Source organism: Knufia obscura (assembly GCF_036327395.1).
Source record: "Knufia obscura strain CCFEE 5817 isolate CBS 148926 chromosome Unknown scaffold_4, whole genome shotgun sequence".
In the NCBI taxonomy this organism is placed as follows: Eukaryota; Fungi; Ascomycota; class Eurotiomycetes; order Chaetothyriales; family Trichomeriaceae; genus Knufia; species Knufia obscura.
The window spans coordinates 355,207-382,636 of NW_027042690.1; the positions used below are offsets into that span (position 1 = coordinate 355,207).

Here is a 27,430-nt window from a genome sequence, read left to right on the forward strand (position 1 = left end):
CCCAGAGCATCTTACGAATGGACATTTCACATGTCCAGCTTCACGACAGTCCAGGGTCAAGTGACCAGAAGGATGATTTAGCCAGCTTGCGTGACCGGGAACGATCAGAAGGAGGCTGGTTCAAAACGTGCTCACTCCGATGGACCCTCCCCCGCTGTCAACATTGCGCCAACGGTACCGTCACGCACAAAACAAGCATAAATTCTGATCTCTAAATCTGCAGCTTTCAGCTCTCCTTGAAGTACCCCATGAAAATCTAGCAGTATTGTTCAAAATGCCCCTGGTCTCATTGCCGCTTATTGCGGCCACTGTTATCTCGTCGACTATAACCTACATTGTTATTCACGCATACAAGACGACTCTGAAGTACCGACATGTGCGATGGGCTGGCACCCGCCATCCGACGTGGCTGAAGCTGCTCTATCATAGATTCAAGAATCTGTTCCATCTACAAAAGCAGTATGGGGCTTTTACAGACGAGGTACGCATATAGAACTATTTCTCATCACACGACTCACACTAGCTAGTACTGGTCGCAGGGAGAAGCCTGTTTCGTTCCTTCCCTACTCGGTGACCGAGTCTGCCTACCTCCTCACGAACTCGATTGGATCCTAGAACAGCCAGACAACGAACTCAGCAACCACAAAGCTCTGATCGAAGGGCTGCAACTGAAGCACACAGCCGCAGAACAATACGTTCTAGATAGTCGAAGTCACGAAAAAGTCATATCTAGGGATCTCACAAGACGCTTGGGTGGTCTTACCGATGTCATCGCAGATGAGCTATCGGCAGCCATTGACCAGGAGTGGGGAACTTCTCAAGAATGGAAAGAGGTAAACCCTTTCGCGACATTCATCAAGGTCATCGCTCGAACAAGCAACAGAGTCTTCCTCGGTCTGCCACTTTGCAGGAACGAGAAGCTGGTACACAGTGCCATCGCGTTTGCCACCGCCGTGGTTCCATGCGCCAACTTCATCCGCATGATCCCGAACCCACTACGACCGGTTATGATCCTCCTGATCACGCTGCGCAATAGGAAACACAGACGTGATCTGGCTAAGATCATCGCACCAGAAATTCAACGCCGCTTGGCACAGATGAACAGCAATCCAAACTCGACGAAAGCGGCCGCTCCGTTCGTGCCTCACAACGACTTTCTACAATGGTCAATCGATGCGGCTCTAAAGTCAGAAAACCCACGAGAACTTGATGCAAACGTTCTCGTTCAGCGAATCACCCTCGTGAACTTCGCAGCCATTCATACGACAACGATGACAGCCACCAACGCATTCTACGATCTCATCTCGTGTCCCGACTCGGTCTCTATCGTCAATGAACTCCGCCAGGAGATTCAAGAAGTTCTCGCGCAAAACGACAACGCCTGGACCAAGTACGCGGTATCACAACTGCACAAACTCGACAGTACGCTCAAGGAATCAGGTCGGATATCTCCTCTAGCAGCATTGATGGTGGAACGGCATGTCCTTAAGCCAGGTGGCATGGATACACCTCTAAGCAAGATCCACCTGCCTCAAGGTAGTGTGATTTCTGTCCCGTCGCTCGCTGTACACCATGATCCAAGCAATTACGCAAATGCAAAAGAGTACAGACCTCTCAGATTCGTTGAGATGCGAACGTCTGCCTCGGTCGCTGCGACGTCTCCTCCTGACAATGTGTCGACACCACAGCCCGATTCAAGAGACGACGACAAGGACTACATCTCAAAACCGGGTTCGAACGGCACCAAGTCGACGGCGAACTACAATCTCTCGACGACATCTCCATCTTTCCTCACGTTCAGCCACGGGCGCCACGCGTGTCCAGGTCGGTTCTTCGCAACGCATGAGCTGAAGTTGATGTTTGCGTATCTGATCCAGAACTACGATTTTGAGGTCCTGAATGAGAGACCGGAGAATGTCTGGGCTGGTGCTGTGGGCATTCCACCTATGACGAGGACGGTTAAGGTTAGAAGGAGGCAGGGGGTTTGAGGACGATGAGGGTGAGGTTGATAAGTGAAGGGAGGGTCTGCGAGGGTGAGACATCAAAGAGCTACTGAGCCGCGATGGGTTGTTTTGGGTCAACGACTAGAGGCTCGTCGGACTGGCTTGAACGATCAACATAGGGCTCTCCTGACCAAGGAATAGATACAGTTGATCCATAACACCTTGAATAACGACCTGTCGCACAAATCCGCAGTGTTCCTTTGGCGGCTGCCTACTGCCCGCTGAAGAGCGATTCTTGGCTCTGATCCTCCAGCTAATCGTGATAAATAACTGCTGACTCGCTTTAACGCTTAGGCGATCATCAAAAGCCCGATGTAACCATAGCTAGTCTCCCGAGGTCTTGCCTTGCAAGAAAGCAGGCTACCGAATATCTACAACCTATATCTTTATGCCCACAGGTTTCAATTTGGTGCTCCTCAGCCACTAAGCAATTCACTCCTGTAAACCACCCACCATGTCACATCCCACGCCCAAAAGCACACCCCGCGCCCGCGTCCGCGAAGTCCTCCCCACCCTGCACCTCGGCTTCCACCCCCCCGGCCCCCTCAACTCCCTAACAGACGTCCCCGGCGTCCTAGTCCACACCCAATCAATCCAACGACCCCGCGGCCACAACCCATCCCGTCCCGTCTCCGTAATCAACACAGGCGTCACGACGATCCTGCCCCGCGCGGACTGGTACGACAACGGCTGCTACAGCGCCATCTTCAGCTTTAATGGGAGTGGCGAACTAACGGGCTCCCACTGGATCAACGAGACGGGGTTGTTGAACAGTCCGATTGTTCTTACGAACTCGTTGAGTGTGGGGAGTGCGTACAACGGGATTTATGAGTATGCGGTGCGTGAGTATGCAGATAAAGATGGACTGGCGGATGGGTTTTTGTTGCCGGTGGTGGGGGAGACGTATGATGGGTTTTTGAATGATATTGGGGCTATGGCTGTGAGGAGTGAGATGATTGTGGAGGGGATTGACAAGGCAAGTGGGGGGAGGGTGGAGGAGGGGAATACGGGGGGTGGGACGGGGATGTTGACGATGGGGTTTAAGGCGGGCACGGGCAGTGCGAGTCGTTTGGTTGAGGGGATTGAGAGGGGGAGAAGAGGGATTTCGTGGTGGGGTGTTTGGTGCAGAGTAATTTTGGGAAGAAGAGGAATTTGAGGTTTGGGGGTGTGCCTGTGGGGAGGTTGTTTATGGAGGAGGATGAGAGGAAGGAGAAGGAGAAGAAGGGGTTGGAAGGGGATTTGGAGGAGAGGAAGAAGGATGGGTCGATTATTGTTGTGCTTGCTACGGATGCGCCGTTGCATCCTACGCAGTTGGGAAGGTTGGTTAAGAGGGCGACGGTTGGTCTTGCGAGGGTGGGAGGGTTCGGGACGAATTCGTCCGGGGATGTGTTTATTGCGTTTTCGACTGCTAGTAAGGTGCCTAGGGAGCCGGAGTTGCAGGGTGGCATGACTCCCTTGCAGGCACAGTTTACTGCGAGGGTAGAGCAGAGTGTTGATGTGGTTCAGGATACGACTATCAATGGGTTGTTTGAGGCTGCGGCGGAGGCAGTGGAGGAGAGTATCTTGAATGCATTGTGTATGGCGGAGAGTATGGAGGGGCCTAGAGGCTACAAGGCGGAGGCGATTGATTTGGATAGGCTGAAGAGGGTTGTCGAAGGGTATGGAGGAGGACGATGAGGTGGGAGCTGGGTAACATGATGGGTGGTCTCTGGTTGGGCGTTGCCTACAGAGCCTGTTTCCTTAGCAAGCTATTTTGCAATGGGAATTATCCCTCTGGACATTATCCTGGCACACCATGGATGTCGTATCCGTGAGGATACAGCTCGCTAGGACTTGAATGGTCAGAGAGATTCATCTGCAAGCGGTCTCATAGTCTACTAAAGTTCTGAGCTCTTGGCAATTTTCAACCTGTCGGGGACATTCAATCTTCCATTTGGAGCCTCGGAATCTTTGTCGACATCGCTGTTACAAACCCTATCACCGGCTACTTCTGATATTTCGTCACAGCAGACTAAGGTCCTCAAAGACACTGCTCAACCGTGTAAGAAAAGCCACTTCGACAGTACCTCTCACCTTTAATGAATTTTCCGAAGGTCTGCCGCGCATCAGCTTCCAGACAGCCTCCGACGACACAGTCTCCGATGGCACAATATTTAACCTCCCAGCCTTCGCTTGGTCTGATGGCTGCGTCCAACAGTTCAGAGTCAGGGGAGTGCATTCCACAGTCCCTCATACTGCCAACACTTCATCACGACACTTGTGAGCAAAACCAATCAACATGCCTCCCATACAACGCTCTCCTTGGCTCCTCTACTCCTACCCCTGGATGCCATACCCCCGCCGCGTAGCCCTCTACCTCCCCGAAAAGCGCATTCGCTCATCCGCGATCCGAATCATTCACGTCTCAGATCCACAGTCCGGCAACTGCGTCGTTCCAGCTCAGGCTAACAGCGTGCCACCGCGTCCTGAGGGGTCTTTACCGATCCTCGCGATTCCGCCTCCCAATGACAGTACCGACTAAGTATACATCCGCCAGTCGATGGCGATCATCCAGTATATCGAAGAGGCTTGCGCTCCGAGTGGCGAGTCATCCAACATTTGCGCACGAGAGATAGTCAAAGGTCTTACTCCGCTTGAACGGGCACGTATCACTGGGATCACCACGCTCGCCGAGGAGTTGCTTGTCTCGTGGAATCCAGTCCGGATCTTTGGCACCAAGGCCGGTACGATCGTGTATCCGGAAGGCGCAAGTGAAATGCTCCGATGGGTTCAGCGGACGCTATCGAATGTTGATCGACTCCTCGTCGATCGTGATCTGGAGTATCTCGGAGATGATGAGCGGAGCGTGACAGTAGCGGATGTCGTGCTGTTCGGGTTCCTTGAGTTTGTGGATTATTGTTATGGGGTTGACGTCACGGTTGGGTCGGAGAGGGAGTGGACGGGTGTATATGGAAGAGCTGTGAGGGAGGATTATCCGAGGCTGAGGGAGGTTTACGGGTCGTTCAAGGGCCGCAAAGGTGCGATGAGGCATGGATCTGGTGAGATTGCGAGTGAGGAGGTGCTAGAGAGGATGAGAGCTTGGTATGATGGTATCCACTGAGGCTGAGACCTGTAATGGGAGGAACAGCTCAGCTGGTGACGACAGGGGCGCGCATACACAGAACGCCTCATCAACTATTGACGCTAGAGTAGATAGAAAAGCGCTTGATTCATTCCAAGTAGAGGTAGATTTTGACGGTATCTTCTTTTTAACACGCACTATGCTGCTGTCCGTTTTCTTCGACCGGTGCAATTGATTCTTCTTGGGTCAGGCCGTTGTCGACAGGCATTGTAGCATAAATAGTGGGAAGAGTGTGCGTGGCAAGAAAAAGAGGCGAAGCGAGCGACAGGACGAGGAGCCCATTTTGTCTTGATGAAAGTAGTCGTCCCTCTCCACCATAGCGGCGGTAAAAGGGTGGATACGGTGTCACAGCTGTGTGCCGCAGACGCGTCGACGGCCGTGTCGCGAAGCAGCCAAGGTGAGAGGCCCATGACAGTAGTGTTCCTCACCCATACTGCAGGCTTATTACGACGACTATCGAGGTCGCAGCAGCTCCGAGTCCTTGCCTACTATAACGGATAAACTATATACCGTCGCCAAGACCCTGCAGAAGAAAAGCAATCGACGACAAAAACGATACCTAGGCTGGCCATTCGAGCACAGTTTCTGCTTGACGGGGATACGTTCGATTGATGTTTCTACGACACCGTAATCCGCACCTTCCGACGCTATACATGCTTGAATATCAACTTTCTATCGCCTCTTGCTTCCCAGAAGCTTCGCAATTCAAGGCGTGGTGGTCATCCGCTCGCCGTTAGCCCAGACTCCCACGCGAACAGTAAAACTTAAGAACAATTGTCCATTGAATCAGTCGTGCCAAAAGTATCATCCTACCCTAGCAAAGACAAAAGTCCATCGTCCGGAACAGATCCCACATCTGGTGAAGACGAAAAAAAGCGGCGAGATAGGCTAGCACAAGTTCGACGAAGCTTTTCGAAGTGAAGGTTTGCGCAAAGCTTAAATTGCTTGTTTCTCGGCAGAGCTCGAACTCAAAGACGGAGCACTTACAAGATCAAATTCCTCATTCGTTGCTGCCCGGCGTGTCCGCCACCAACACCTTTCATCGAACATTTCCAGTGTAACGTGGGCAAGCACGATGGTCTGTGGATTAACTTTCGTTCTTGAAGCAGCTCTGCGATTCGTGCTTCTCACATCGCCCAGCTTCCCTCAAGATACTCGCTAACCATATCCTTCCTTGCATCAAAGCTTGCTTTCCCTAGATAGACTCCATCCTATAGGTCTGGAAACCATTCAGCAGCTTATCTTATCCTCCTTAATCAATCCAAGATCACTCTTCTTGGACTCCATTGATTCTGACAGACTTTACACCATGAAATCGTGTCGGTGTCGCGTGTGACCAGCCGCATCTAGGAAGAAATTCTACAATCGGGACGGCGGAGACCACTGGAGATTTCGCCCAAGCCTCGACAAGCTCACAAAGTTCATATAGCTTGTGCTTGTCCTCCCACCTCGCGGCCCTGGTCTTCCTGAATCCAGCTCATCAAATTATTCTGATTACCAGAAACATACAGCTGCTACTATGCCTGTTGATTCACCTGAGACCATGCAGGCTGGTGCCTTGGAGGATATTGTCCACGATCAGCGACGCACATCCGTATCTGCCAAGGGCATGGCAACGGATGTGTCATATGGCTCTGGCGAACTTGCACCTGGCGAGCGTCATCCATCACCGGACGAGCTACATGGACCCAAGGCTCTTCGCAGAGTAGCAGCGCCTATTCCCTGGGCTGTCTATACTGTTGCATTCGTTGAGCTTTGCGAACGATTTTCCTATTATGGAACGCAAGTTGTCTGTAAGTCACGTACTGTTCCGCTCATATCGAGCAAGACTGACATTGCCAGACTCAAACTTCGTTTCGAGACCTCTCCCTCCCGCCGTTGGTGGAGCTCCTGGCTCAAACCATAGAACCGGTGCAGGCGGTGGCAGTGATCAGGGCGTCTCCGGCGCTCTCGGTCAGGGAGTTCAAACTGGTCAAGGAATAAACACTTTCAACACTTTCTGGATCTACTGCGTGCCTCTTCTTGGAGCTTACATGGCTGATGAGCACTGGGGTCGGTACAAGACAATCTGCATCTCGATTGCGGTGGCCATTGTCGGTCATATTATCCTGGTCATATCTGCGATTCCTCCAGTCATCGTCAATGAGTCAGCCTGCTTCGGCGTTTTCATTGTCGGTCTCATCATCATGGGTTTGGGAACTGGCGGGTTCAAGCCCAACATTTCGCCTTTGGTCGTTGAGCAGATTCCTCTCACTACAATTATCGTCAATAGTCTCCCATCGGGCGAGATGGTCATCGTTGACCCTACGATCACCCAGAGCAGGATCTATCATTACTTCTACCTGTTCATCAACATTGGTGCCTTGATAGGTCAGATTGGTATGGTGTATGCTGAGAAGTACGTTGGCTTCTGGCTTTCCTTCCTCTTGCCGACTATTGCCTTTCTGACCACCCCCTTCATCATGTGGTGGGGACGAAAGAGATATCAACAGAAGCCACCTTCTGGTTCCGTGGTTAGCAAAGCATTCAAGACCCTGTTCTATGCTCTTCGCGGACGATGGTCGATCAATCCTCTTCGATTCTGGAAGAACACTCACGACGGCACCATGTGGGCTTCCGCTAAGCCGTCTAATATTCCAAGAGGGCAGCGGCCAGCATGGATGACCTTCGACGATGCTTGGGTCGACGAAGTACGACGTGGATTCGCTGCTTGCGCTGTATTTACCTGGTATCCATTGTATTGGTTGGCATACGGACAACTGACAAACAACTTCACTCAGCAAGCCGCTACCATGACTCTCAATGGTGTACCCAACGATGTTGTCAATAACCTGGATCCCTTCGCTTTGATCATCTTCATCCCAATCTGCGATCAATTCCTCTACCCGGGTCTCCGAAAGATGGGTATCCAGTTCACAGCTATCAAAAAGATCACTTTCGGTTTCTGGCTTGCATCCGCCGCCATGGTCTGGGCTGCCGTCGTCCAGTACTATATCTACAAGACCTCGCCTTGTGGTTACAATGCCAACTCCTGCGAAGCGGACGATGGTACTATCCTACCTTCACCTCTCAACGTCTGGATTCAGACTGGCTGTTATGTTCTTATCGCCTTCTCCGAGATCTTCGCCTCCATCACCTCGCTCGAATATGCCTACTCCAAGGCGCCACGAAGCATGCGATCTGTAGTCCAGGCTACCGCGCTGTTCACCAACGCCATCTCCGCCGCCATTGCAGAGGCTCTGGTACCTCTTGCAAACGACCCGCTCCTCATTTGGAACTACGGTGTCTTCGCTGTAATTGCATTTGTCGGTGGCTGTCTGTTCATGCTGCAGTTCCGATCATTGGATGCTGAGGAAGATGCCCTGAACATGCTTCCAGAGGGTCAAGTGAATGCTGCTAAGGATATTGAGGACGGTGAATCTATTCAGCCGCCACCAAGGACGATCGAGGAGAAGTACTAGAACGAGCCATGGTAGTGTGTCATCAAGTTGGACGATTGGCCACTTCACGAGTAGATGTATGAGTGACGATAGTACCTTGAATACTGAAGATCTTGAGTACTTTGCCCAAATTATGCCACGAACTATGCTCATGTGAAAAGGATATTGAGCATCATGCCAATACTCAGTCTGTCAACGCGCTTACGAAATCTCATCGTAGTTTAACTCGAGAGCTGATACGGTTACTAACATTCCGGTCCAGTCATTCTCAGTCTGGGACATGATCAATGTGTGGCATACGTAGTTTCTCGCAGCATGTCATGGCTCCTCATCGCCGGCCAAAATCATCCAATGCCAAGTCGCATCCACAACCCACTCTGTCCAGAATTTGGCATGTCATCGATGGTTAACCAAAAGCCACCACTTGTCACGTTCGACTTGTTCACAAGAAGAACCACTTGGCGTTGTCTTCGAAGGTTGCGCCGAAATCATCCTTGGCGGGCTGTTTCGTGGCTGTGGTCTCTGGAATCATGCGTGAGGTAAGTGCTATGTCGTGGGGTCGGCCATTTCAGCGAGCGAGGAACATGGATAGGAGTGTTTACCTTGAACAGTGGGACCAGTTGTGTGGCCGTTTTGTTTGACGTCTGACGATGTAGACTTACTGGTACTCTTCTTCTTCTTCTTCACTTTGGATTTGTTCTTCTTCTTCTTCTTCTTCTTCTTCTTCTTGGCCTTGTCCTTCTTTTTGGTCTCTTCCTTCTCGCTAGCCTCGTTGCGCTTCTTGGCATCGTCCTCCTTCATGTTGTCGAAGAGTGGCTTCACTCGGTCTCGCTGCATCATCTTGTACCATTCTGGCGCGTTCGAATAGACACCATATTCTTCAGCCTCAAAGTCTTTTCGAGCGCCATCGTTACCGATAGTGTAGCTTTGCGTCACCTTCAACCCTGGCTCAACTCTCTGCACGAGCATCGGGGCATCGTAGAGTTCAGCACCGCCAGAATATCGAGACTGCATGTCCATCGTGAAGATTGCACACAACTCGGACATTCGGTACATGTCGAGCAATCTTTCTGGGTATTTCGAATTGACACTCTCTTTTTCATCCATACGAGTCATCAGATCTCGCATCGGCTCGAAGTATTTTCGCTTTCTCGTTGATCGTCACAGCCTTGGATTGAAGGAAGACGTTGATGGCATCTTTGAATGAAGTATCTCTGGTGATGAGACCGCGAAAGGCGCCATTCTTGAAGTTTTCCTGCTCGACGGCTTGCACGAAGGTGTCGCGCATGGCCTGTTTCTGGGTGTAGCCTTCCATGATCTCGGCGATTGCAGTGCGTGTTGGACTAGATGCCTGTTGATGGTTACGTTAGGAAGTGTGGACGTGAAGCAGACATGCAAGGGAAGAGAGTTCAGGATGATGGGAGAGGATCTTGGAGTTGTCTTCACTTCTGTCGTGATCGTATCTAGTCACAGATCGGGTACCAAGACCTCTCGTGCGGTGTGGTTTCACTTTTCACCTGTTTTGCGCCCTAGTCTGAGAGGCTCAGGGCCAGCCAGCACTCGGCGTTGCAGACCTGAGCACCACACTCTTAATGGCAGGACCGACCGATACTGGCGTCCATGCCAAGGCAGGCCAAGCAATGGACTGAATGCGAGGTGCCCCCGTATGTACGATCTCTGTCTAACAAAATGCCCGCTCTGCTGGTATTCTTCCAGTGTCCTCGGCTTTCATGCCCAGAGCTGTGCAATGGCCATCTGAATCTTCGCGGCTTAAATTTGTCTTCTCCTGTTGAGCCTTTTGCATCAACAAAGCAGTACTCGCAGCTTGCCGCGTAACTATTGCATTGCAAGCAAGCATCAGGCTGGCGTGTTGTCTACCTTATGTATGTTCACAATTCATCCTTCTTGACGCCCTTGATGCCGACCAGCTCGGTCTCGAAGATCAGAGTGCTACCGGCTGGGATCGGACCCATGGCTCTCTGTCCATACCCAAGCTCGGGAGGGATCGTCAGCTTTCGCTTCTCGCCAATGCACATATCGAGAAGTCCTTCATCCCAGCTGCGTTCTTGTTAGCATGCACCATAAACAACACGCATATTCTGCTCACCCCTTGATGACTCGACCAGTTCCTACCACGAAGGACAGTGGGGTACCTCTGTTGTAGGAGGCGTCGAATTCTGTGCCGTCTGAGGCTAGTGTGCCGCGGTAGTGAACATCGATGTGGTCGCCGGACTTGGTCTTGCGGGTGCAAGTGACGTCTGGTGTCAGGTTCTCGCTGATCAAACCTTCTGGAAGAGCGACGGCGATGCCGACGAGGGCAAGTAGAGGAGTGAAGAAGCGCATTTTGAGCAGTCTTGGATTGAGAGGGCGGTGAATGAGAGTACACGATGCAGTATCGCAGTCTTCGACTTGGAAGGTGGCATGTCGGGACAGCTTGGGCCGAGCTTATCGATAAGTCACGTGCAAGCAGCCGGCCCGGAGCTCGAGGCCCAGGAGCTACCTTGATGACTCGTACTTCAAAGGATAACTCCTCGCACGATGCGCTTACACATGAACATCATACGTGGTCAACCTTAACGCAGAAAGCTCAATCGTTCCATTGCTGCATGGTCTCGTGGATGTCGAAGTCAAAGGTCAACCCACTCCATCACTTCAGCCCTTGTGAATTCCTGATCAATGCTCCTTTATGTCCGTCCTGCTTCAACTCATAGCACAGCATTCGATTGCCTAAGACTCCGTTGACGTTCTTTGCCGCATACCGATACCAGAGACTTCAAATATCATGTCGGCAGGCTTCTAGTTACATTCCATCCCAGATTGTCCACCACCACGTGTCATCATTCGGCAGAGCTGACTGTTCCTGGTCTGCGGTCTGTGCAAGCTTAGCAGGCCGCTGGAAACCTAACAAGGCCAACATATCTGGTTCCGCTCCTGTCCGATCCTTCCAGCCGGCAGACACCAGCACACTTAGGTACTCAGCTCTCAGCATGAAGTTGTTATTAAGAATCGAGCAATCCAGGCTTTGCCATAGCTGTAACTGAGCCAGGAAGCCAGAGTTGGGGTTGACCACACTGCGTTTCGATCGGAGCAATCGCAAAGCCTGATCCCAGCTCATGCGGTGCGCCCAGATGAGATAGGCTGCAATACCGGTGGCAGAACGCGATACTCCGGCATAGCAATGCACTAGTATCCTGGAGGTTGGATTTGACAGCGCTGTGTGTATGAAATAGCAGATTTCTACTCCAAAGTTAGAACCAACGGGAAACGCTTGAGCCGCTCACTTACCAGGGAAGTGTTCTAGCAGATTACTTCTTTCATTGTCGGCAATGATGATTTCCTTGCGTTCCAAGGTGCATCTACCTGCTAGTTGAAGCTGTTCTCGCTGATCGGGATTGCCACTGTATATAGATAGAATGTGGGTGATGTTCGGACCAGTGGCACCTGGAAAAGCTCCTGAAATATACAGAGAGGCAGTAAAGATGCTGTTGTTTGTCAGCAAGTAAGTCAGGAAAACAAAGAGTGATTGCTTACTTGCTTAGGTACACTCTTGGTACAATCTCATCTGGCAGAGGAGGTACAGCGTAAGGCCTCAGCGGTGGCACTGCACGACGCTCAACTACGGGACGCTCAGCTCCTGGCAGAGGAGGCAACGGCCCGCGGCGCTCCCAAACAATGTCGCGCCGTTCAGTCTTGGAGTTGTGAACCATGATTGAAAGAAACGGACAATATTGCTGTGAGGTTCGCGACTGCGCAAACCTTGGATACCGTCGACGATCGTGTAAGTTATCAAAAGACAGGTTGTGTTTAATGAAACAGTCGCAGTCCACCAACAGAATGGTGTGCTCTAGACGTGACTGTTGGCAATCCTGTGTTCTCGTACGAGACCGGTTGGTTGCGTCCTAGTATATCGGTGTTCTTGATCGAGACGCAAGGGTTGAAGACCTTGTGGGTGCAATGCTAGCGAGTAGTTGTTGCTTGTGACGAGTTCTTGAGTTCTTGGTCCGTGGAAAGAAAATGGGCTCGCAGTACAATCTTTATTGTGACCGACCTCGTTTGTTATGGGTCTTACGAAACGACAAGTGACACAAAGATACTTAGGAGAAGTCATTCGCGAGGTGTGTCAACAGTCTGAAAAGCCACCCTGGGTCTTCTCCGTCACCTAATGAAATGTCGGAAAAGTCACTCGAACAAACTGGTTTTCACTATATCAAGCCGCATGTGAAGTATCACGAAAGTTCACGCACTCACTCCCACTCACTGCGGCCCGCACAGGTATCAGAATGGAGCTCTCATCTATGTGCCTCTTGCAATTCTCGATAGCCCTGTGCTTCAACAGTCCAATCAGGTTCGATTTATCCAATAACGAAGAGCAGGCCCTATAGTTGGTACAGGATCCTCCAATACATCACATCGTATGGTTGCTGAGCCACGAAAAACCACAGTTCATCACCGAAGATGTCTTGTCACCTAGGTTCTGATAGAACGCCACCTCCACCGCCACACTCAGATGTACTCCGTGGGTCCGAGAACATCACTGACCATGATGAGTTGTTTGTCTTTCTGCAGCAGGCGGTGAGGAAAATTAGGAGGTCACGCTATTGTCCTTGCCCTTACTGCACCAGGCAGTCAGACAATGGCCTCGTGGTTCTTCTCGATGCCTGGAATGAGCGTGCAGCACGATTTCGTCAACAGGCAGTGTATGCCCGTTCAGGCTATGACCAGCAATTTGCGCCAAGCCATGCTGCGGGAAGGGAGCAGCCTTCAGCAAGTGGATGTGTTGCGCCGACTAGCAGTATCTCTTCTGGATCATCAGCTGTGTATAGACCCCACTCGAGGTCTATTGCGGTACCTTCCCCCAGACTGGGGACAATAGCGCCGGCGCCCGGCATGCACGCGCCAACACCGCGGATGCCTTTAGTCAGCTTCAATTCACCGTTTCCAGAGCCACCAGGTCGACGAAGGACTATCCAGGAAGAGCTCGCTCTTATCGAAGCAATGGGCGTGCAGGGTCAGTCCACAGTAAACCAAGTTAGAACAGATCAGCAGGCTCAAATAAGTCAAGCTTCACTCACTTTGGGCTCAGATCCAACTTCTCCACCCAGCGGGAACAGAAGCAAAACTCCAACTCCGAACCCATCCACAACAAGTGAGGTTCAGCATGAGCCTTCAACAGGGTACGCTCCTGAAAACCATATTTCACCTTCACCTCCATCTGATCCTCCTTCTACTCAACGAATCTCTTCACCATTCACCACGCCACCTCACACTTCTCCTTCGCGACCAGCAAGCGTCATGTCCTACCAAAACTCAAGCAACGGAACATCGCCTCCCAACACTCCTGGAGGCCCAGGCCGAAGCACATCCATCACCAGCACTCCAACCAATCCGTATGCCCGAAAGAAGCTTGACCTCAGCGCAGATGGCCAGCGAGCACTGCTTGCTCATTACATTCGCCGGAACGAAGAGGAAAGAGCGAGGAGTGCAGCCTTGCAACCGCAACTACAACCGCTACCGCTACCGCCGCCGCAACCGCTACCGTCATTGGAGCAGGTTGTATACGAGAATGGTGGGTTAATTCCAGGTAATGATGGTGGTGTTTCACAACCTGCACAGAAGGCAGCGCATAGCAGCGGTGAGGGCAATCGCAAACGAGGTGGAAAGAGTGACAGTGGTCGAGCGAGCAAGGCCGCTAGAGGTGGTGAAACCGACAATCAGAGAGGCAGTCTCTTCGTCCCGGTCGAATCGACCCTGCATAACCTTACCCAGTCAACGGCGCAAGACCCGGCATCACAACCACCTCCTGACCAGCCGCAGCCGCAGTTGCAGCCCACGCAAAACAATGCACAACCACCCCCAGGCACAACAGATCCTCAACCAGCCCAACCAGGCACAGGCACTCTCCAACCCTACACCTTCACACCATCCTCCACAACCCCAACTCCAACCACCGCACAGCACTACCCACCGCCACCCCAACCAATCCACTTCAACCCCTTCACCAATAACTTCCCCGCCCAACCCGCGCAACCAGCAGCTCCGCCACCACAGCGCCCACGGAAAGATCCTCCCGGTCTAATTATGAATCCGGCAGAATACGGCGGTATACAACCTAACACCCTCGCGCCGAGTGCACCGATGTTCTGTAACAGCCCGGGTATCTGGACGGATCAGGATGGGGTGAGGTGGAGGAGGAATGGGATGGGGGTGTGGGAGAGGGTGTTGGGGTGAAACTATTAGTGTGGCTATGGAGTGGTGATCACGCAGAAGGGAATGGGGCATTGGAGGACATGAGGTAGCTAAGGCGGGAGGAGGAGGAAAACCATGCAATAGAAAAGGAAGGCTGTGTGAATGTGGTTGATCGGACGAGTTAATGAGATTAGACAGAAGAGGCAGCATACGTCCGGCGAAGCTGATACTGGCGAGTCGCAATAGTACGAACTTGAATGAGTACAAGAATGATGGCACGCCACTTACTGCTCGATTCATCATGAGAGTTGTCTATGAGATTTGACTCACCCGAGCACTACTTCAATCAATATGAAGGGCGCCATCAACACGGACACCTTGGTCCGTGGTGTCATAGTCCAGCTACTTCCGACAGGCACTTGAGGCATACTGTGATGCTGCACCAGATCTGGTTGCATTATTAAGTACCCAGGTATCGAGGCTGAGCTGAAAGTCTTGAACGTAAGACTTGTGCCCGGACCTCGCCGCGTATGGCTTCTTCTAATCAGCGTACATCTCCGTGTCACTCTCGGAGATGAGCGCTTACTACTTGACACCCGTGACATCTACAATACTCCCATGAGATGAACGCGCTGCTGGGTATCGTATATGTCGTCTAGATACATCATATTTGTAAATTGAAGTATATAACTGTGTCATGGGGTCACTGTGTGACAGATGTAGTAGTGGCCAAGTATGATCCCGTGTGATTTCGGTCCTCAAAAGATGTGCACAATGTGGTCATTGTGGTGTTGGCGAGTCGGCATAAATTTATTCGGCGGCGGAAACTACAGTGGCAACCACAACTGTAGTAGAGTATATGCACGGGACTTCGAATACGGACGGTTTTAGACAAGATACAGTGCTATTTCGCGAGACTCGAGTTGTACGAGAACCACATCTTCAACAAGTTGAGCCGCCATCACCATCTCTCAACTCGTCTGCCGGGTCACCGGTACAAGGTCGATGTGCTACAATTCCCGCTTTCCCTCAATACCACCCGACTTCTTGCTTTCAGTGCCAGCTCCCCCCGGCCTCAAACACCACACAACAACATCTCCACTTCTCCTCCAATCATCATGAGCATGACTATTGAACAACCTCTCACACTCCGCATACTGACTCCCCTCTAGCACCCTCCTCATCAGCGGCTCCAATTGTCCAAAGAACACCAAGTAATCTGGCCACGCACGGCGCTGACATTCCCTAGCACTTTTCATGCTCCTTGCTTCCTTACCGCCTACGCACTTCCCGCCCTCCCCTTGCTCAAGAAAGACACCACGATCTGGGTTCGTGAATTGATGGTCATCCTGCTTAGCGTAGACGCCCGGCGCTTTCGGACCGAGTGGTACATCCCGGCTCATGTGCGTCTTCAACCAAAGTACAGGATCATCGTAGAACTGATCTGCCTCATCCATATATGTCTGTTTTGCCGTCGCATTCAGATTGAGTGGTGGCTCACAAGTAAGTGCCCAACCACTAATACCCGGTGAATGTTCGGTAGGTGGATACTGCAGATGCGAGCGCCACGGTATAGAGTGGCAGGGTGCTAGAACGGCGAAGGTTAGGTTTTTGCCGATTGTGGTATGCTCTGAGGCTGGCGGGTGGTAGGTATGCGTCTGAGGCAGGTAATGTGTTTCGAATTCGTTGCGGAGGTAATCTGTTACGCTGATCAGGCCCGCGTTGTGAACAAGGGAAGTGTAGTGGGCGATGGTGATATTGATCACGATCAAGACGGCGATGAAAATTCTGTTTCTGATTCTGTTGCTGCGGACTGGACTTGCAATTCGTGCTTTGCCGATTGTGTCGGGGTAGCCGAGGATTCGAGACAGAGGATGGGCGGCCAGGACATGGAGTGCTGGTAGGACCGGATAGATGAATCTGACTTCTTTGTGGGAGAGAATGGACAATGCTGCTGGCAGCGTCAAGCTGACTAAGGCCAGTCGATGGAGGATGAGTCGGGACTGGATTGATACCGTTGACGGTTCGTGTCGGTTCGCAATTGCATAGAAAAGACCAAGTCCGGCGTGGACGATAGCTCCTATGAGTAGCAATGGATAGCCTTGCGAGAGGTAGTAGTGCCAGTTGTTGTTGCCGTAGAACACAGCCAAGCTCTGTAGAACGTTGAACTTGAAGAAGTGCCATAGCGGGAACGTCCACACATCGTAGAAGATGCGGTCGACAAGGCCGGACAGTGCTAGAACGGTGCTGCCGCAGATCAATCCTTCCTTGATGAACGCACCAATCTCCCAGTGCATGCCATGATGCCAGATGCCTCGACCAAAGGTAGCAACGACCAGGATGATCCAGATGATAGCATTTGTTGGCCTGAGTATTACCGCTAGACTGGCACAGAATATGCTTCTCCTCAGCCGGGTTGTCTCATCAACGTCCGCCTTTTCTGCGTTTGCGCTGGCCGTATCATTCGTGGACCTCTGCCGAACCCGAAGGACGTTGCGATCGACCTGGAAACCCACCTCATCTGTACCCAACGCCCAGTGAAATGGCCAGTTGTAGAGTGCAACAATTGTCAGAGTGGTCTCGAGACAGTTGCTGAACGACCTAGTAGAGATGAACCAATTCCAGGCACTCCCAACTGTCAACCATATTGTGCACCACGCAGGGTAGGAACTTCTTCCGTAGACCTGATACGAGAGCTTGACGGTGTAATAATCTCCTATTGCCGCAACGATTGCCTGTACTGTCTTTGGCGCAGCAAGCAGAAGAACTGATCGGGCTGGAGGTGTAAGATGTAGTGCAGCTGAGATCGCATCAGCACAACGATAGATGGCTGCGAAGAGTGCTGGGTGGAGGGCGGATCGTAAGTGGTTCTTCCATTCCTATTTCACTATTAGAATTGGTCCTCTAAATACAAGTACAGCTCATACCCATGTTATCCATGGTCCGCTGCTGTCACCGAACGCCAACCACCATGCCGGCTCAAGCGACTGGTAGTATTCATCTGGCTGGAAGAACGTTCGAATTGACAAGGCATTGACGAGACGATACGCAATCAGAATCAGCAGAAGGTTGTCTGCGATGAAGCTACCTGAGGACTTCTTCCTCGACACGTCTGGCAGCACATCAGCTGGGCAGCCTCCCGTCGAGGAGCTGCTCGTCGGCGTGATAGGCATAACGCGAACTTGTATCTGCCATTGAATCAAGCACGAGGCTTTCCAGTAGAAGTGCGTGGGACATGCTGACGGCGAGAATACTGCTTCATGAGACTGCAGTCACACATCTGCGGGGACGTTAAATCATATGGACGATCAAGCTGTTTCAGGCTGGCCTTGGGCAACGAAGGAATGTGCGAGACTGAAAATCACTTTTACGTACAGTCGAAGCAAACAAATGAGTTGCACAAGTAATGGATAAAAGTCGTCTATTCGTGCTGCGTGTGTCTACCTGAGGAGTAATCCGTGTAACCTAGCTATACCAGACCTATCGATGCGTGACGCCTCGGTTCATCGCATCCCCTTACTTTTCCTTTCCCCAACACGCTGATGTTGTATCATAAAAATCATAAGCACAAGATGTCACACAAGTCTATTCGACCGTGACAGACTTGGCCAAGTTTCGTGGGAAGTCAACATTTAGACCCTCAGCCACAGCAAGCCAGTATGCCATGAGCTGTAGAGGAATGACGTTGAGAAGACCTTGAAGCAAGTCGGCCGTGTGAGGAACCTCGATACGTTCGACCTTCTCGGCTGGGAATTCTGGGTCGCCAGTATTGCAGATGACGATTGGTCGTCCACCTCGAGCAATGACTTGCTGATAAGCATTGAGCGACTTCTTGAAGATCTCATCTCTGGTCAAGATCATGACAATAGGCAGGTTCTCGTCGACAAGAGCCAGCACACCGTGCTTGAGTTCACCAGACATGACAGCCTCGCAGTGTAGGTAGGATATCTCCTTGATCTTGAGTGCACCCTCAAGAGCCGTGGAGTATTGGCTGCCTCGGCCGAGGAGAAGGAGCGACTTCTGGTTCTGCAAGAACTTGGCGCACATCTGCTTGATCGGGTCGTTGAGCTTGAGGATTTCTCTGAACTGCTCGCTGACCTTGCCAAGTCCTTCAATGAGTTCTTCTCGTCGCTTCTGCTTGGATTGTCGGTCCTCGCTGAGGGACAGAGCGAACATGATCATCGCGACGAATTGTGAAGTGTAGGCCTTGGTTGAAGCAACACCGATTTCTGGACCAGCGTTGATGTGGACACCACAGTGTGTAAGCATGGAAATGGATGATCCAACCACGTTGACGATACCCACAGTCAGAGCACCTCTCTCCAAGCAGTGTCGGAGAGCCATCAACGAATCTGCAGTCTCACCAGATTGAGACACGAAAACGCAGGTGTCGTCTCGGAAGACAGGAGCCATTCGATCCAAGAAGTCGGATGCCAACTCGACCGAGATGGGGATCTCAGTAAGCTCTTCGAAAGCACCGCGTACAGCCATGCAAGAATGGTAGGATGTACCGCAAGCAATGAAGATGATTCTGCGACATCTTCTGATTGTGCTGATGTATTGTCTGAGACCACCAAGAGTGACAGTCTTGTTTGCAACGTCCAATCGACCACGCATGGTGTTGACGATCGATTCTGGCTGCTCGAAGATCTCTTTCTGCATGAAGTGGTCAAACTTGCCCTTCATGATTTCTTGCAGCTCAAGCTCGATGGTTTGAATGGCTCGAACGTTGGAGGTGCCGTCGTCCTTGGTTAGTCGGTGGATGTTGAGCTGACCGTCGTGGATATGAGCAATATCGTCATCTTCGAGGTAGAGGACCTTCTTGGTGTGTTCGACCAATGCGGAGGCATCAGATGAGAGGAAGAACTCAGCTGGCTGCGGCATACCGTCGTCGGAGAGGAAAGCTCGCGATTGAGATCGGTGAAGCAAGTTCTTGTCTGGGGCAGCAAGCATGCCGCCTGTTGAGGGAGTGAGCAGGTTTGCAGCGCTCTTCTTGACCGCGACATTGTGGGAAGCGCGCTCAGCAGATAGAGCGTAGCCGGACTCTTCACCCTGAGAATATTCGACATCGACGAAGTCGACCTTCATCTTCTTTGCAGTCTTGACACCAACAACTAGAGGGGAACCTTTTCTTGCAGCAATCACTTCTTGTGGGTAGTGTACGGACTTCATCAGGAGACCGAAAGCACCCTGGAGCTCCTTGATGACTGCCTTGCTGAGGGTTGTGAAGTCCATGTCTGGGTGGGAGTCGTACAGGAACTTGGCGAGGATGGCAATGCATTCGGTATCGGTATCAGTCTCGAATTTGAAGCCCTTGCCCTCGAGGAGAGCCTTGAGCTCCTTGTAGTTGGTGATGATACCGTTGTGGACCACTGCGAACTCCCACTTGGGGTCAGACCTGCTCTTTGTCAGTCACTTTTCGGTCTCGTATGTATCTGAATCTTACTTGTGTGGATGGCAGTTATTTCTGCTTGGCTTTCCGTGGGTAGCCCATCGAGTGTGTGCAATACCGGCGTGAGAGTCGAAAGCCTTTGTCATGTCGACGCCAGAGCTGTCGATAAGTTCTCTGAGCTTGGCGACCTTGCCCACCTCTTTGAAAGCGAAGACTTCATTTCTCTTGTCGCCATCAACTGCTAGACCGGCCGAATCGTAGCCTCTGTACTCAAGTCGGGAGAGGCCTAGGAAGGGTATCTGTCAGCTAGAGCTCAACACTACCGGAGATGTATAGCTCACCATTGACAAGAGTGTCGAGAATGAACTTGCGGTCCTTCTCGACCAAATAGTTGATGTAGCCAAAAATTCCACTGAAGGGAGCGGTCAGCCTGCGCTCTCACCATCTCTAGCACCGCTACTTACCACATTGTGAACTGCTTCTATTGCTGTGTTCTATGAGAGGTCTCGAGGATCGATTGAAGAACGTGAAGGAATATCCCTGACGTCGAACACAATAAAAGGCCAGGTGTTTTGTTGTGCTGCTGCGAACAGGAATGGCGGGGGCTTCTGTTGACGAAAACAAAGAAAGAGCAGGAACAACACGAAAGGTATGGGTATCTCTGGAAGGCACGAGAGACGAAGAAGCGGCGGTGAGGTTTATAAGGGCAGTCTAATCGTGTTTCTACAGGAAAGGGCACGTTGTCAACTCATGAGACAAGTTGATGGTGCAGGTCCCGTAAGCATGGCGATGCAGCAAAAAAGTGGAATGTCTCCAACTTTTACTGTGCACAGCATTGAGACCAGAGCTTCAACCAGTTACACTCAACTTACTGCATCTTACCTGATAGCGTATGCAGGTGCAACCAGTAGAGCCGCTTAGCGCCAGTACCTGTTGATCAAGCATTTTCTGTTGCGATGGTGGCCGTTCTGCTTGCCTTACTGCTGCAGCGACCAGCGGCAGGAAGCTGTACTCGGTATCGCGAGCGTGATGTGTTTGGATAAGCCACCCACCTCCCACGTAACACGCAATAGGTCGAAACCCCTGGTAACTACAACCAATGGTAGACCCAACTTTCGCCTGAAACGGACGCCACAATGTCCACTAAGCTCCATGTCGACCTTTGAGCTGGAAAGATGCAGATTTATTCTTAGCTGCAGAACTCAGCCGCGATCTACCTAGGTAAGCAAAGCTACGAACTTGGAAGTTAGCAGAATTCTCTACTAGAACTACAACATATCCCGTGATTCTGCGTCTTAACCACCTTTTCAACGCATATGGCCCACGAAGGCGATAGTCGCAGCATCTGGTCCGAAACCAGTGGTGCTCCTGGTGACCTCATCGGTGATGCAGCAAGACCGGAAACGGAAGGCACCTAGATGATCCAAGCTTGGAGTTTTGAATTTTTGGCCTTCAACGATCGATCTCGATGCGCTGAAACAGATGGGCCGTGACCCTGGAAACGTCCAAGACAACTACCTGAGATGAGGCTGCGACGTACTTTGCTACAGCTATCTATTGACGACTGCCAGGGCCATTAGTACAACACTCTTTCCAGCGTCTTGGTTGCCGCACCCCTGAAAGTCTGCATAAGCACTTTCGACCACTGAACTTGCCTAAGATATAGGATAAGTCCCTTCAGTAACGCTCACGTTGACCTGCCGGGGGTGTGACTGCATCTTTGCTACCATGGCAATTGTGTGCAATTGTGGGTTTGCGGAAGCTCACCATGAATGACCACTCTGCAAATCATGGAAGAAGCTCTTCGGTTATCAGATATCCAATACTTGTTTGGGCCATAAGCACTTAATCCAGACCACCAATCAAGCCACGACTCTTAGTAGCGCAGCTATGCCGATAGCACACCAGCTACAAAATGCAGGTACTAACAGCCACCAGCACTCCTTATCATCTTCGACATGTGCTTGATTCAAGCTCTCACTGTTTACTACCAGGAGGCGGTGCTCCCTTCTTCACCATCTCAGCCATTCCACGGAACATCTCTTGCTTCTGCTGCTCCCACGTCTCAAATGACTTGACGGCTGTTCCGACTGGGATTTGATCCTTGCCTTCAGAAAGACCTTTCCATGCCTGATTACACAGATGTCAGTGGTGGTGTCCATGCCGAAAGAGGCGAGACGAGATGGAACAAGACTTACCGCATCAGTAAATTCGTCTAACGGCATGCCGATATGCTTGCCATGCTCACCATGCAGTTCCGTTTGCACAGCAGGTGGGTACAGTTCAAGAACTTTTACGCCTGCACTGGCCAGCTGGTCCCTCAACGTCAAAATCATCGAATGCATGGCCGCTTTGGTTGCACAGTAGTTCGGCACGGTAGGTATTGGGACCAGTGCAAGGCCAGAAGTTGTATAAAGAAGGCCAGCAGACTTTCCCTCTTTGGCCCTTGACAGCAAATGAGGTAAGAATGCTTTTGTGAATGCGACAGGCGATAGGTAGTTAGTCATGAACTCCTCTTGGATAGCGTCCAAATCCACGCTGTCCGGCTTCGTGAAATCGACGGGTCGCTGTATGCCACTATTGAGGAATACAAGGTCGAGGTCGGGGTGGGTGCTGGTAAGATTTATCACATAGTTCGGGATCGAGTCGAGTTTGGTGATATCGAAGGGAGAAGCCTCAACTTTGTCGTGGCCATGTTGATGCACAAGATCGGCGAGACGCTCTTTACGACGACCAACGGCAATGACATAGATGCCGTTGGCTATGAAGCGTTCAGCCAGTGCTTTTCCGATGCCAGCAGTTGCACCGAACACAGCCACTTTTTTGTAGGGGAAGGGCATGGTCGGTGACGAGCAAAGGGTGATGTAAATATTCTGTGGTCTTCAGCAGATCCGAATGCACACTCCTTTCGACAATGCTCTGCCTCTGCTGCTATCCGGGTTTTATCGCTGTCGAGATGAGGAAACTTGTCTGGCTTATAGAGACCTCAGAATTTCTCGTAGGGAGACTACATGGTCTGTTCAACCTCATCGTATAGGCACATCGAAATCTGCCGAGCACTGGCGAGATCGTGTTGAGGTCATACTCGTACCTTACATCACGATTGCCGACAAAGACGCCACGTGCTGCAAGGAAGATGGAGCTTTGGTTTAGTCCTTAACAAACCTCGCACGTGAGACATTGGCTATATATCGTTCACTGACCATTTTCGCAATCAACGCTGAATTGCAACAAGTAGAGAGCACGATTGTGTCTCTTACTGTAACCCTGCCTGCGGCGTCTTGCAGCCATCTGTGCCTTCCAGGTGATGATACGCATCGGCGCTAGCGTTCACCTGCGGGCGGATGCGTCGCGCTAAAAACAAGCTTAATCCCGAGCTTCTTAGCATGATATTTTGAGAACTCAGAATAATATTTCAGTGGTGACATCCACGAGCTCTGCCATCTGCACCAGAGGTCTCGCAGAAGGAATCAAGCTTGGAACCTCGCGCGTGTTACCACCAAGGTCAGAGTTGCGCAAAGCCCGCACTGTGCTCACCTCTCATCGCAATTCCTATCCGGAGTCGTACAACCACCTTCCGATCGTACATTCATGCCGGACGCACCTTCCTCTGAACCTCCACAATGACATCCTCACCCTACTTCGACAATATCTGTACCCTCCCACTCCCCACCGACCTCTTCTGCCAGGCCCTCCACCCAACACAGCCAATACTCACCGTTGGCCTAGCCTCTGGCCATGTCCTAACGTACAGATTACCCTCCACAGACGAAGAGTCCTCGACCGAACCAGAGCCTAGAAGAGGAAGCATCAACGGCACATCTTCGATATTATCGCAGAGGCGCCGCTCCTCCACCGCATCAGAGAATGGTTTAGGAAGTATAGACACAATATGGAAGACACGTCGGCACAAAGGCTCATGTCGTGCGCTCGCATACACACCGGATGGGAATACATGCTACAGCGGCGGTACAGACGGGTTAATCAAGGCGTTCGAAACAGAGACGGGACGCGTGTCAAGCAAGGTAGCACTGCCTCTGGATCCGCAAAATGGAGGAGAAGATGCGCCCACTGCGATACATGTGCTTACACCACTACACCTGCTTGTCACGACAGACTCGGGCGCGCTGTACTTCTACGACCTGAAAGATGGCGGCAAGTCGATAGCGACTGAACCGTCGCAGACGCATCAGCCACACGGTGAAGAACCAGTCAATTCTCTTATACCGATCCCGGCAAGTTCAGAATCTACCTCCGGCTACCCGAAGCAATTTCTTACGGTGGGAGGCAGCACGTTGGCAGTAGTTGACATCCGAAGAGGAGTGATCGCGACATCAGAAGATCAAGAGATTGAGCTCAGTTCACTGTCTATGGTTTCTGGCCTGAAAAGCGGCGGCACATCCGTCGGCACCAAAGTGTTGGTTGGACAGGGAGACGGCGTGATCTCTCTTTTCGAACGTGGTGTCTGGAGCGATCTTGATGAGCGAATCGTGATTGATCGAGAAGGTGCGAGTATTGATGCGCTATACGAAGTACCGCTTGACTTCCTACCACGGATGGGCAAATTGAAGATGAACGAGAAGATCGTGGCTGCGGGTCTTGATGATGGACGGATACGGTTCGTACGCGTTGGACGGAATGCGGTGATCGATGAGTGGGATCTGAAGCACGATGAGATTGAGGGTGTGACATCCATCTTATTCGATGAGGCTGGAACGAGGATGATCACGGGTGGTGGACAGACCGTTAAGGTGTGGACAAAAGCGAGCCCTACTCCTGAAGCTACATCCAACGTCAACGGTACTGGTAAGAGAAAGCACGAGGAAGATAGCGACGACGAAGAGGAAGGGGACAGCGATGATCATGAGCAGGAGACGGAAAATGAAGATGAAGAGGAAAGCAGTGAGGAGGAAAGAGGCGGCAAGCGGAAAAAGCGGAAGCGGAACAAGGGCAAGGACAAGAGTGGTGGAAAGGCACTGAATCTGAACGGCATATTCTGAGGTGGTTGCGGCATACCTTCGATGAGCCTATTAATCACACTATTAGTGAACGACCCATTCAGAGAATGGTTCTGGCGGCATCCGTACTTTGTGATGCCCGCCTCCTGCTTGCCAGAGTCTGTAATCGACAAGGTCCTTCTTCAGATCTCGGATTCAGCTTCCGTAGGACGACCTCGCTTTACCGAACTCAGGTTTGTATATACCCACGTGCAAGAGAGAATGCATGGTGGACACTCTGATCACCACCAGTAGAAGAACCTTCGGAAGCTAACCGAGCAGCAACGGCGTGCTGTCACAAGAAGCTAGCGCAGAGCATCCTGTTCAGCAGTCCTGGATGTTTATGCTTTGGACGACTGTGCAGATAAGATTAAGAAAGCAAGTCTCGTGGCCGACACGAGATACCTGTCGTCTGCAGCGGCGGCACGCCAGTGTTATACCTAAATTTTGTCCTGCATTGCCTTACTCAAACCTAGCCTTAGTGTCTGCAACATCCTGGTCCGCCATGCTGCAGAACACAGATTAGGCTTGAAGAGCTCTTAGCGCTAGCGTATGGTCTTTTCAAGATCTAATTCTCGTCAAGGTCGAGCAAGCAAGTCTTGGTGCCAGCACGAGATACCTGCGATCTGCAGCCGTGGTAGGCCGGTGGTGCACCCAACTTTCGTCCTGCATTACCCGCTCAAGCCAGCTCTGCTGTCTGCAACGACGTAGTCCGCCCTGCTGCACAGCATACACCAGGCTGAGAAAGCACTCGGTGCTAACGCCACGGTCTTTCCAGGATCTGATTCTCGTTTAGGCGTGAGAGGATGGAGCTTGGCATCTACGACGTCCGAGTAAAGGCATTGCCGCGCGCTCGCTCTTGTGGTCTCGCCTGATGAAAAGATTTGTGAGGAACCGACGTGGTGATTGTTCCCACCAATCGCATTCAGTCAGAACTTGCCTGATGCAGCTGAGGGCGTCAGTAAAGAGGTGAGTGCTCCGGTGTAGACGGACAGAAATGTAGGACTGTTACAAAGGTGGGTTGTGACGGTTTCATGGGCCCACTCACACACCATTACTAGTACTAGTAGTAGTTCCGAGGGCCCACTCACATATCATTTAGCGTAATGGTTTCATACAGGTTATGATCGTAACATTCAAAACTTCGTATAAAAAGTGGGCCTCAAGAACACTGTCATGACCTGTATCCTTTTACGGGGTGATTGCCTAGAGCTCGCTCGAGAATAGTCCCATGGGAGAACTACCGCCCAACGAAGCTCGTTTCCAGGCACGAGCAAGTATTGTGGCTTATAAAGACACACATGATAGACCCACTTTTTAGCACCATGTTTTGAATGTTACGACCATGACCTGTACGATGTGTATATGGGAAATGCATGGAAGGTGTGGCGTTGCCCACTTCCGGACGGACGCGAATATCAGCCGATCAACGTAACCAATAAACAGGTGAGTGCAGTGCTGCTATCACGTATTCAGAATAGCTCATCGTATAATGCTGCCTCACCCGCCAAGCATGATGAGAATTAGTACCGATGGTCGATACGAATCTCCAGAGACTCTTACATACGTAGCAAATGAACAATTATGTTCCCTTCTTTGACTGACATGAATTGCCTGATGAGTACGGAGGAAGGCATACGGAGTCGCTCCAGTGTACATACATATAGATTGCTCGTATGCGCCCTTTCAGCACTCCTTCTACTTCTTCCGTTTCTTCCGTTGTAGAGAACGGCATAGAACGAATCATATCTCAACAGGACTCGACTCTTGAACCACGCACTTCCGTTCTTAATTATTGACTTCTACCTATTCTGATCCAAGTACCCTGCTAATATGGCCACCAACAATCACACAAGCAAGTACGTGAGAACGCTGAACAGCACGAAGTCTTCTTGAACCCATACCGAGTCCGGGGAACAATGGCTGACATAATATCTCCGCAGATTCGGGCCGGAATCTAGCGCCCGAGCCACAGCCACAACCCAGATTCCCGAGCGCCACAGTGTGGCTGGTACTGCTGAAGCGAAGACATCGGCATCTCGCCGTACCCTTAGCTCTGCAGGACGTTTGGACAGTACAGAGGTTCAGGACGTGAAGCTCGATGCCGGCAAGGACGAGTGGGTGTTTGTCGAAAAGCTAGAAGAGAAAGTCATGACTGTCGAGGAGCTCGACAAGTGGATGCAGGAGAAGACATGCCCGGTGTTGCTTGCGAAGGCTAAGAAGGAGGTCGAGGACTTTGATGGCGTTGCGTGATGTGCCAAGTTGACTGTGATGAATCGTGCATGGTGCAT

General features: G+C 51.4%; 12 protein-coding genes across 12 annotated transcripts; 7 read left to right on the top strand and 5 right to left on the bottom strand.

Annotated features, from left to right (window-relative positions):
- Positions 1-274: 274 nt before the first annotated feature.
- On the top strand, positions 275-1,988 carry PMZ80_004052 (uncharacterized protein; the record flags this gene model as incomplete). The annotated part of the gene is made up of 2 exons (XM_064872479.1): positions 275-481; positions 540-1,988. 2 exons carry the CDS (start codon positions 275-277, stop codon positions 1,986-1,988), a joined length of 1,656 nt encoding a protein of 551 aa, XP_064731137.1.
- Positions 1,989-2,457: 469 nt separating this feature from the next.
- Positions 2,458-3,680, top strand: PMZ80_004053 (uncharacterized protein; the record flags this gene model as incomplete). The annotated part of the gene is made up of 2 exons (XM_064872480.1): positions 2,458-3,061; positions 3,091-3,680. 2 exons carry the CDS (start codon positions 2,458-2,460, stop codon positions 3,678-3,680), a joined length of 1,194 nt encoding a protein of 397 aa, XP_064731138.1.
- A 601-nt stretch (positions 3,681-4,281) lies between these two features.
- On the top strand, positions 4,282-5,103 carry PMZ80_004054 (uncharacterized protein; the record flags this gene model as incomplete). Its single annotated transcript, XM_064872481.1, has 2 exons — positions 4,282-4,431; positions 4,540-5,103. 2 exons carry the CDS (start codon positions 4,282-4,284, stop codon positions 5,101-5,103), a joined length of 714 nt encoding a protein of 237 aa, XP_064731139.1.
- Positions 5,104-6,643: 1,540 nt separating this feature from the next.
- PMZ80_004055 (uncharacterized protein) lies at positions 6,644-8,585 on the top strand (the record flags this gene model as incomplete). The annotated part of the gene is made up of 2 exons (XM_064872482.1): positions 6,644-6,917; positions 6,967-8,585. The coding sequence occupies 2 exons, from the start codon at positions 6,644-6,646 to the stop codon at positions 8,583-8,585; spliced, it is 1,893 nt and encodes a 630-aa protein (XP_064731140.1).
- Positions 8,586-9,006: 421 nt separating this feature from the next.
- Positions 9,007-9,584, bottom strand: PMZ80_004056 (uncharacterized protein; the record flags this gene model as incomplete). The annotated part of the gene is made up of 2 exons (XM_064872483.1): positions 9,007-9,110; positions 9,167-9,584. 2 exons carry the CDS (start codon positions 9,582-9,584, stop codon positions 9,007-9,009), a joined length of 522 nt encoding a protein of 173 aa, XP_064731141.1.
- Positions 9,585-9,663: 79 nt separating this feature from the next.
- Positions 9,664-10,907, bottom strand: FPR2 (Peptidyl-prolyl cis-trans isomerase fpr2; the record flags this gene model as incomplete). The annotated part of the gene is made up of 3 exons (XM_064872484.1): positions 9,664-9,907; positions 10,458-10,622; positions 10,672-10,907. The coding sequence occupies 3 exons, from the start codon at positions 10,905-10,907 to the stop codon at positions 9,664-9,666; spliced, it is 645 nt and encodes a 214-aa protein (XP_064731142.1).
- A 2,544-nt stretch (positions 10,908-13,451) lies between these two features.
- On the top strand, positions 13,452-14,792 carry PMZ80_004058 (uncharacterized protein; the record flags this gene model as incomplete). Its single annotated transcript, XM_064872485.1, has 1 exon — positions 13,452-14,792. One exon carries the CDS (start codon positions 13,452-13,454, stop codon positions 14,790-14,792), a length of 1,341 nt encoding a protein of 446 aa, XP_064731143.1.
- Positions 14,793-15,760: 968 nt separating this feature from the next.
- Positions 15,761-17,923, bottom strand: GPI10 (glycosylphosphatidylinositol anchor biosynthesis; the record flags this gene model as incomplete). The annotated part of the gene is made up of 2 exons (XM_064872486.1): positions 15,761-17,629; positions 17,678-17,923. The coding sequence occupies 2 exons, from the start codon at positions 17,921-17,923 to the stop codon at positions 15,761-15,763; spliced, it is 2,115 nt and encodes a 704-aa protein (XP_064731144.1).
- Positions 17,924-18,335: 412 nt separating this feature from the next.
- Positions 18,336-20,611, bottom strand: GFA1 (glutamine--fructose-6-phosphate transaminase (isomerizing); the record flags this gene model as incomplete). Its single annotated transcript, XM_064872487.1, has 4 exons — positions 18,336-20,148; positions 20,197-20,428; positions 20,484-20,554; positions 20,607-20,611. The coding sequence occupies 4 exons, from the start codon at positions 20,609-20,611 to the stop codon at positions 18,336-18,338; spliced, it is 2,121 nt and encodes a 706-aa protein (XP_064731145.1).
- Positions 20,612-22,119: 1,508 nt separating this feature from the next.
- On the bottom strand, positions 22,120-22,982 carry PMZ80_004061 (uncharacterized protein; the record flags this gene model as incomplete). The annotated part of the gene is made up of 2 exons (XM_064872488.1): positions 22,120-22,272; positions 22,341-22,982. 2 exons carry the CDS (start codon positions 22,980-22,982, stop codon positions 22,120-22,122), a joined length of 795 nt encoding a protein of 264 aa, XP_064731146.1.
- A 783-nt stretch (positions 22,983-23,765) lies between these two features.
- Positions 23,766-25,142, top strand: JIP5 (WD repeat-containing protein jip5; the record flags this gene model as incomplete). Its single annotated transcript, XM_064872489.1, has 1 exon — positions 23,766-25,142. One exon carries the CDS (start codon positions 23,766-23,768, stop codon positions 25,140-25,142), a length of 1,377 nt encoding a protein of 458 aa, XP_064731147.1.
- A 1,830-nt stretch (positions 25,143-26,972) lies between these two features.
- PMZ80_004063 (uncharacterized protein) lies at positions 26,973-27,392 on the top strand (the record flags this gene model as incomplete). The annotated part of the gene is made up of 2 exons (XM_064872490.1): positions 26,973-26,998; positions 27,083-27,392. 2 exons carry the CDS (start codon positions 26,973-26,975, stop codon positions 27,390-27,392), a joined length of 336 nt encoding a protein of 111 aa, XP_064731148.1.
- Between the last annotated feature and the right edge of the window lie 38 nt (positions 27,393-27,430).